Raw genomic sequence first — 9,458 nt, 5'->3', positions numbered from 1 at the left:
TTTACTTTTTTATCTGTTTAATTATGTACCCAAATCAATTTGAATTTTAATTCATCAATTGGATTAACTAATTTCGTTTGAGTTTAAAGAATACTAATAACCTCATGATTTGTGTTTTATTAAGCTAGCATTGCACTATGAGTGTTACAATTTTTTTTTCAATCATAATATTTTCACCTAAAAATTTTGTAAATATTGATTATCATGAATAATAAAAGTTATCACAAACAATGTTTCTCGTTTATTCACGCTTTATTGATTTTGATCAACTTTATATTAAAAATATTCGTTAATTTATATATATAATACTTATAGAAAAAAAAAAAAACAACTATATTGCCACTAAAATTCGTTGATTCTAATTTAACATTTTCAGTTTAATTTATTAATAATTAGTAAGTGTAATTTTTTCATCCACAATTATAAATTTGTAACATTTTTTTTAATAATTTCTTCAAATATATGTTAAATTTATGTCACCTTTTATTCCTTTTTTTATATATATATTTCTCATTTTATTTAGCTATAACAGAAATTATAGAATTTCAAATATAATAAAATGCTTATTTTTTAATAAATATTTAATTGAAATTTTTTTAAATTTTATAATTAGAGATTATTATTATTATTAATAAAATTTATCATGAATTATTAAATTTTAATAAAAAATGAATTATAATGTAAAATAATTAAAAGAATTTAATACTTCATTAATCAATATCTTAATTGAGCCGATAATGCAGTAATAAAAAAAAAATTGATTTTATCCCTTTTTTTTAATTGTGTATATCTTGTCTTCCATAGTTTTTTTTTTCTTTGAAAATTATTAAATAAAATCTAGATAATAAATTTAATAAAATCTATAATATTTTAGAAAAACTTCTTTTTTAATATAATTGATCTCGGTTGAAATTTAAATTTGAGATATCACATCTCTAAAAAATTATTAAGTATAATTAAATTGTTATTTTCAAGATATTTCAATCTATAATAAAGTAGTACATGGACTATATATAAGGTAGGCTTTGATGAAATTAATGCATAGAGACATTTAGACCTATAGCTATTGAAGTGATTGTTCCACAATCAAAATTGCATGCCCTACCCTCTTACTTGCTCCATATCACATTCACAACAACAGAACTAGTATGTTATGAGGAATGAAAATGTTGTTTATTATACCTTCATGAAGAGAGCATGCTATTATATATTTCATTACATTTCAAGCATGACTTTCCCATATTTATTCCTTCACATAGAGTTCATTAGTTTATACTTCACCCCCTCATACTTGAAAGGAAAAATACTTAAAAAAAAAAAAATGATACATGTGAAGGTTACTACTAATCAAGGGTTAAGCGAATTCTCTATGCCCTTGAGTGCAACTATTTTTCAAGTGAAGCAAAAGATTAATGAATCATTTCCTAATTACATAGTTGGATCGGAGGAAGTTCTCTTTTACAATGGGCAAGTTTTGGATGATGATCGTTCTCTTGAATCTTATAATTTTCGAGATTTAGTTTCACTTAATCTTGATGTGACTCTCCAACAACCAAAATTTTATATTTTGGCGAAGTCTTTTAACAAAGAAACTGTTATGAAAGTGAAACCAACAACTACTGTGTCACATTTAAAGGATAAAATTGAAAGAAAATGGGGTATCTTTAAAGATGACTTGATTTTAGCACACAATCATGAAGCAATGAAGGATGATTTTCCTCTCTCTTACTATAATGTTCATGCCAATTCCATTATTGAAGTTGTGACTCAATATTTATCACGTTAATCGAAAGTAATAGTTAATTAAGTTGATCAATTTAGTATGAGTCATACAACCTTAGTTAAATAAGTTTACTTGTTTTATTTGGATAAAATAAATGTTGGACGCTACTTTTTTTTTATCATATATATAGTAAGAGATATGTGTGTATGACTGAATTGAATATATAAAAATATTATATTATATATTAAAATGAATATATAAAAATATCTAATAGCTAAGTGCATTTTTTTTTATTTCTCATCTTATTTTGAATTATATATATATATTATTTGGCATAATTTTCAGCAAAATAGGTTTAAGTTTTTATGTAAACCTATCAGAATTATTCATTACCTTTTTGCAAATGTTAATTACTTAACATCCCCAATTTTCGATTAATTCATGAGAAATTAGTAAATAGATTTACTAATTAATCAATAGATATCAATTTGATAATTTCTTGAAATAATACATATAAAAAAATTAAACAATTTCTCAATATCTATAATTTAAAATAAAAAATACAAACGTTGTATATGAATTCTGAATTATTTCAAAATTTTAGTTCAGGCCCAAGCGTTTTGTTATGGGCTGGGGTAAAGAGCCCCCAAGAAAAGGGCGGAGCAGATAATGGTAGTTGAAGAAGCGGCACAACCTGATCCTATGTTCTACTGTGAGCGGATGTGTATCGCCCATTCTGAGAAGTGAAAATTGTCTGTGCGAGCTTGCTCTGTTCTATCATCTTCCCAAAGAGCACATGAAGTGTGAATTCAATGACAACATCTCAGAAGACCAACACCTAGTTGGAGCACATTCAGTGAGATTATAAACTCATTCATAACATTATATTTGTTATCAAATGGATGCTGGAAGGACTTTGCTTTCTTCTACCCCATCATTTCCTCGAAGAACCCACCTCAAGAATTGTGTCTTTTCTCCTGGTAAGATATAGAATCATTGCAATTTATGAAATCTTTATAATTCTATAATTTGTTTTAATTCTTTCTTGTCTCATTTGTTGTTTTGATGCTTCATGAACAAGCAGTTCCTGCAGTTACTCCTGTTCCAACCACTTCTATAGCTCGAAATTTTCCTACTTCAGTTCTTTTGCAAGAGCAGCGTGATGAGTTTAGGCGTCTCCTGAACATTGTCAAGGAAGATAGAATTTCTCAGGTTAGAATAATTTCATTGTAGACACTGAAAAAAAATGGGATGGCAATTCCTAGTTGTAATGTAAAATATTTACTGTGTCTCTGCTTCCTACTAGACAACAGTGGATAGAAGACAGATGGAAATTGGGACCTCAGTCCATGAAGGGAACAGTGCTTTGGATCAATTGGTGCTGGAATCCAAGTATTGCTCACTTGGTTGGCCCAAATTTTGGAATTTGTACGATGGATATATTTTATTTCTTTCTGTTTGCATCAATTCTTTAGATTGAGACTCTTGTTTCTGAATGGCATTTTTATTTGTTTTTCTGATGTAGAATACCTCCTTCACAAACAGCGCAAATTCCATCCTGGTCATTGACTATGCAGTCTGTCACAGCCAATACTGACAAGCTTCTGGCTGTTGAACCATTTATTGTGATTGACCTTGCTAAAAAAGCGTTGTCTGCTTCAAAAGAAGCAGCATTATTAGCTGAGAAATGCACTAATCTCGATGATGTAGTTTCTACTAGGTTAGTTTCTTTTTGATCTATCATGTTTCTTTTAACCTTATGTTTCTGTTTTGAGGACTGATGTCTACATTTTTGCAGCTTGAGGTCCACGTGTTCATCTAATTTCTCTATTGGGGAGGTGAAAACTGTTAGGTCAACACGTCATTTAGGGAGGCAGTCTAAAAATCGGAGGGTGCCAAAAGCAAAAGATATGTTTCATGAGCCTTATAATGCTAGAAAGGCTGATGTACAAAAAAGGATAAATGAAGGATTTGATCCAAAGGATCCACTTCGGTTATTTTTGTGGGGTCCTGAAACAAAACAACTTTTGACTGCTAAAGAGGAGTCTGAATTGATTGCTCAAGTACAGGTGTATCTTCGAATCACATTTAATTTAAAATGCAGTTTGATGCTTGTTTTGTGAATGCTTTTTATTAGAAAAACTGGGGGTACTTGTTTCATGTTTTTTTTTTCTTTTTTCTTTTTTTTTTTTGCTGGACATGGAAATATGAAACAGGATTTAATGAGGTTGGAGAAGGTGAAAAAAAGTCTTCAGTTTCAATTTGGCCGTGAACCATCCATGGTTGAGTGGGCTGATGTTGTTGGACTTAGTTGTTCAGTCTTGCAGTCACAACTTCATGCTGGTAACAGCAGCCGAGAAAAGCTGATTAATGCAAATTTACGGATGGTAGTTCATATTGCTAAACAGTATCAGGGCCGTGGTCTCAGCCTTCAGGACTTAATGCAGGTTTAACTGGAACCCATTTAACCTTATGGGGTGCATTTATTTCTTTCTTTTAATTAATGACTGCAAAAACAGGTAAATGTTATTTTTTGTTAGTAGAAAATATAGATGTGCTTGTAGCAGCTTTTACTGTAAGATGTTATGATGGCACCAGAGATGGAAGGACCAGCAAGGTTCATGGAGCATGTATATCGTTCTGTGATGGTCTTGGTGTGGTTGACTTTGATGGAGATTTTGGGGCTTGGTGTGAAAGGTTGGGTGGGATTATTCGATACAAAGCATTTGGATTTAAGGGCAGGTGGCAGTAATTGGGGAAAAGTTATAGGAAGGTGTTTAAGATGGTTCATTGGCTTGTGACAATCCCTCCTTCTTTGTTTAATGTGTTGTAGCCAATGCCCATGGAGCCTTGTAATGTAATGCACTTTGCAAGTTAAAAAAAAGGCATATGAATATAGACCTTTAGATGTGTCAGTAAGATATGATTGCACTTTAGTAGAAGGGACAGAAAAGGAAGGCATGAGTAGACAATAAATGGCTTTAAAATTGCTTACTAAGTTATTGTAGGGTAGGATTTGACTTTCTTAGATATTGTGGAATGCATAGCTCTGGTTAGAATGGAAATTTGGAATGGAGGAATTAAGCTTTTTTAAAGAACTTATTGTAGCAGTTTATTCGATGAGCATATCTAGCTTCCCTATTTGATGAGCATATTTAGCTTCACTATTAGATGAGCCTTCACTAAACATTATTATGAACATCTAATCGTGCTGGTTGCTGGAACATCTTACATGCTTTTCAAATTTCTTTGAAATCCCATCTTGTTTTGAGGTGGGGTATTTTCCATGTCTTTTAATCTCTATAATCATCTTGGTGGATACCATTTTATTACTTATTAAACCCAGTGGCCTTGTTATCAATTCTTTACTTCCCATAGGCATTAGTGTTTTGTTTACTTAAATAGCATAAAGGAAGCAATTATTATTTTGACTGGTGTTATTGGCACTGAATTGGCAATATCCAATCTTAAGTTCTCTTTTCAATAAAGAAATGGAAGAACAGAAGAATGAAAATCAGTGATCGCAATTAAGGAGGAGATTAGTTAGAGAAATGTGCCTGAGGATGAATTGTGATGATCTTTTTCTATTTTTTTGATATTCTTCTAGGAAGGAAGCATGGGTCTTATGAAAAGCATTGAGAAATTCAAACCACAAGTTGGCTGCCGATTTGCCACTTATGCATATTGGTGGATAAGGCAGACTGTAAGGAAGGCCATATTTCAGAATTCTAGGACGATTCGTTTACCGGTAATGGAAATCTTTCTCTTAATTGTTAATTCAATAGAATTATTTTTCATTCCTTATCTATTTATTTGATGTTTTAGTTAGTTTGGCTGCTAAGTTTACAAATTTCAGGAAGAGTGAAAATGTTCAAATTTCATCACTGTTAACCAGGAAGCTAAGCAATATTACCATGATATTTGATCTGGTCAAGTATTTATTCTTGTGTTAGAGAAAAATATGGTGTCTTGTTGAATATATTGATGCTAGCTAGACCCGTAAACTCCAAATTCTTTATTGGTAGTTTTAAAAGGTTTTTAGATCCAGCAAAACTTACTGTCTTCTGAATAAGAACCATTAATATGTTGTTTGCAGGAGAATGTCTATAATATCTTGGGCAAAGTAATGGAAGCAAAGAGGTCATATATTCAGGAAGGAAATCATAATCCAACCAAAGAAGAATTAGCAAAACGTACTGGAATTACAATTGATAAGTTGGAAAGGCTGTTTTTTATGGCAAGAATGCCACTATCAATGCAACAAACTGTCTGGGCGGACCAAGATACTACTTTCCAGGTAAGTACTTCTTCTCTTTGTCTTCACCTGAGATTTAATCCCTTTGGAACATTTTTATTAGCTCTATTGTACTTCTGAAATCTCTTTAGTTGCTCTAGAGCATGCTTGTGTTTGGCATATGATAATGCTATGTGAGTATTACTTTGCAGGACAATGACAGTTGGAATATCACATGTTATCAAAGATTCCAAATTTTGTTTATTAGAACCAATGAGCATTAATACAACACTATGCTTTCTAGTTGTTAGCAATATATATTAAAAGTTATTTAATAATTTGTAGAGACTGTTTAATATCTTTTGACATTTGCAACATTTGCAGGAAATAACTGCAGACGCTGAAATTGAGATCCCAGATGTGAGTGCAGCAAAACAATTGATGAGACAACATGTTCGCGGGCTCCTGAACATTCTCAACCTAAAGGAAAGGCAGATAATCAGGCTAAGATATGGCATTGAAGATGGCAAACAAAAATCACTATCCGAAATTGGTAATGTGTTTGGATTGTCTAAGGAAAGGGTGCGGCAATTAGAAAGCCGAGCATTATATAAGCTCAAGCAATGTCTTGGTAGCCACGGACTCGAGGCATATGCAGATTTACTTGTTTAGATGTAATGACCTTCAAGTTCTGTGACATTTTCAAGCACAACTTGGTGAGACCCTAATTAAAATTAGCAATACTCTGCCTTTTGAAGCCTTTAAAGTGACCTTGGAATATATGTAATAGAAACTTTGGACTAGCCTAGATTAGGTTATTGATGCTTAGCAATTCTGATTTTGTAGTAGAAGCTGAATGCTTATTCTTTGATTAACTCTCTATTTCTTTGTTAATACATTCCTACATCTTAAATGGTGGCTTTGAGTTTCTCAGTTCCATGTCTGGAATTATTCTTGTGTGATATGCTAAAAGTGTTGCCTTTTTCTCATTATTTTCGTGATCAATAAGTTCTTTTGTTGTGTCACATGTATGATTTCCTTTATATATATATATATCAATGAAATTAAAAAAGACCAATTAAAATAAAAGTAAATATAATACATATGTTCAAAAATATGAAGCTGTACATGAAGTCATAAGCAGTTGAAAATTTGTTATGGAGAACTTCTTATTATATCTCATTTCCTCCTGTGATCTTCAAATTTGTTCAAGTTCATTCCTTTCAACCTAAATGAAAAGAACAAAATCATACGCCCCTCCAACAAAAATAACTGGATTGACAGCCTCAGCATATTGCGCAGAAGACAACCGTGTCATGCCTCCTGTATTTAATATAAAAAGTCGGGACTGCAACGCAATTAATTGTAATCAATTTATCTGCAGCCATGAATGGATCTGTATCTCCAAGTTCAGCAATTATAGGTTCTCATGTATCTTCATCTTCTGCTGCAAAGTAGGTAGGGAATGGGAGTGATGAAATATCGGGTTTCTTGTAAACAGCATCTTTTATAAAGACAAAGTTTCCTTCGGCACCAGGAACCTGCAATAGAAGAGAAATATAAAGACAGGGAAACATGGTTAGTGGGGAATCCCTGTTATCTTCGGTTTCTCCTTGTTAAACGAGAGACGAGATGTGCATAACGAAAAGAGAGAGAGAAAGAGGAAAGGAGCAATAATTGTATTGAAAATCCTTGATCAATGGCTCCTAGACAATTAGAATTGTTATTTCTATTTGACATACCACCAAGAAAACTTCAATTACATCCAAAAATGCAGTTAGATGAGATTAATAATTGGTGTCAATATTTTACACAGATTGCTTCCTCAGATCCATTAAAATTTTAAGCATGTATACAGGAACAGAAACCACACCTGGCCTCTCACCCACATCAAATTCCTTGCTGGATGTATTTTGTAGACCCATACATTTTTAACTGTTATCTGATTCCCACCCATGCGCCCAGGCATCTTTTTGCCTTCAAGTACCTGCCAAAAAACAAAATCGATTTTCAACATGACAACCCAAGGGCAGTTCGAGACAGAAAAATTCTATCGAATGCACTCGAAGAAACCATAATCAGAGGATGTCTTCAACAAATTAAAAAAGACTGGTTTACAACAAATGATTGGTGATATGCATTGATCGATCCATCCCTAGAATATGGCTCTGGGAAGGATGGAAAACATGGAGAGTAATGCAGCTGACAAGTGACAACTAGTTCAGTGTTAATATTTAGTTTAGTAAACATGGATAGAGCCATACTCCATATATTTAGTAAACATGGATAGAGCCATACTCCATATCCTTGTAAGAAAAGAAAAAGTACGTAACATGATATTGAAATGGTGGAATAGTCAGAAGAACCAATGGTATAATTCCAATGACCAAGAAGGTTCCTACCAAACTCCTAAACTACGGCATACTTTGATTCAGCAATTAGCAGCAAAGCAAAAGCTACAGGCAGAACAAAAAGAAGAACATCCATCTGAAATTTCAAAAGGAAGTGTTTAAGTCCTAACAATATCCTAAAGGAAGCTATTATGCCCTCTTTGAGCCTGAGAAATGGTCAAATAGTTCAATCTCAATTGTTAAACCAATGGTCCACAAGAAATTTCAGTATTTGAAAAACATGCATATGAATATTAAAAATAAGATCGTAAGAGTTAAGAATTATGACACCTATGTACCTACAGAATGGCCATTGGTCTGTAGTCTGTATATAACATGCAAAAATATTCATGATTAAACAGAGGCCCCCTAAAATACAGAAGCTTCATGAGAATAGAAACTGAAACTTAAAAGAATGCACAGAGCATATTACACTCGATCCACTCTTGATAAATTTGATCTCTAAATTGCAAAAACTAATCAGTGCATCCTATTTATCTCACCAAGGCTTGTAAAGGAAAGATTCTGAGATGTTAATCACCAGGTTAAAAGAATCAGTTTGCACATCTTGTAATCAGGCAATATATTGGAACCAGATTGAAATCAGATGCCTAAGTTTCCAATATGATAAAAAAGTAGCACAAAAAATTTACTGGTTCATCAATTTATCAAAGAGATACACACCTTACCAGGAGCATCCCTTTGACCTGTAGAACCAATACTTCGATATGATAATGATGCACCATGACTTGCTGGCATTCCTTTAAACCACAGATGTCTTTTCATACCACCCTGGACAGAGAAAATAAAAGAATAAGACATGTAAAAGGCAACAAGACAAATAAATCTTAACCTTTTCTCTCATCTCATAGGATTAACAAGTATTTTGATCCAAGGAATTCCATTTTCTCATACCAAACTCTACAACTCTTCAAAAGAAAGAATTCAAAAAAAAAAAAATCATGAAATAGCATATCAATTCAGACACTCAGAAGCTCAAAAATTCAAAGTTCAATGGAATTCAATTTGTCTCCTTTGGAGGATACCAAGCAAAAAGTATGGAAACTACAATTGTATTGATTACATACTCTGAATAAATATGAGCAAAAAC

The 9,458-nt window shown here is 32.4% G+C and overlaps 3 protein-coding genes across 4 annotated transcripts; 2 read left to right on the top strand and 1 right to left on the bottom strand.

Moving 5' to 3' along the window:
- The first annotated feature begins 1,321 nt into the window (after positions 1-1,321).
- On the top strand, positions 1,322-1,786 carry LOC131178797 (uncharacterized). Its single transcript, XM_058144736.1, has one exon. It carries the CDS (start codon positions 1,322-1,324, stop codon positions 1,784-1,786), a length of 465 nt encoding a protein of 154 aa, XP_058000719.1.
- Positions 1,787-2,330: 544 nt separating this feature from the next.
- On the top strand, positions 2,331-6,890 carry LOC110646633 (RNA polymerase sigma factor sigF, chloroplastic). Of its 2 annotated transcripts, XM_021800132.2 has the most exons (9): positions 2,331-2,703; positions 2,808-2,935; positions 3,030-3,151; positions 3,249-3,443; positions 3,522-3,792; positions 3,940-4,170; positions 5,331-5,471; positions 5,820-6,020; positions 6,342-6,890. In XM_021800132.2, the coding sequence occupies exons 1-9, from the start codon at positions 2,622-2,624 to the stop codon at positions 6,627-6,629; spliced, it is 1,659 nt and encodes a 552-aa protein (XP_021655824.2). In that variant the 5' UTR covers positions 2,331-2,621; the 3' UTR covers positions 6,630-6,890. The 2 variants fall into 2 exon arrangements, with proteins under 2 accessions (XP_021655824.2, XP_021655825.2); XM_021800133.2 differs by lacking the exon at positions 2,331-2,703 and having other exon boundaries at positions 3,037-3,151.
- Positions 6,891-7,035: 145 nt separating this feature from the next.
- Positions 7,036-9,212, bottom strand: LOC110646634 (50S ribosomal protein L3-2, mitochondrial). Its single transcript, XM_058144735.1, has 4 exons — positions 9,201-9,212; positions 9,032-9,139; positions 7,831-7,944; positions 7,036-7,498 (listed from the first exon to the last, which is right to left on the bottom strand). Exons 1-4 carry the CDS (start codon positions 9,210-9,212, stop codon positions 7,385-7,387), a joined length of 348 nt encoding a protein of 115 aa, XP_058000718.1. The 3' UTR covers positions 7,036-7,384.
- Between the last annotated feature and the right edge of the window lie 246 nt (positions 9,213-9,458).

The sequence above is a fragment of the Hevea brasiliensis genome, chromosome 3 (assembly GCF_030052815.1).
Source record: "Hevea brasiliensis isolate MT/VB/25A 57/8 chromosome 3, ASM3005281v1, whole genome shotgun sequence".
Classification (NCBI taxonomy): Eukaryota; Viridiplantae; Streptophyta; class Magnoliopsida; order Malpighiales; family Euphorbiaceae; genus Hevea; species Hevea brasiliensis.
The sequence above is the reverse complement of the archived record's forward strand: the minus strand, read 5'-3'. Positions and strand labels throughout refer to the sequence as shown.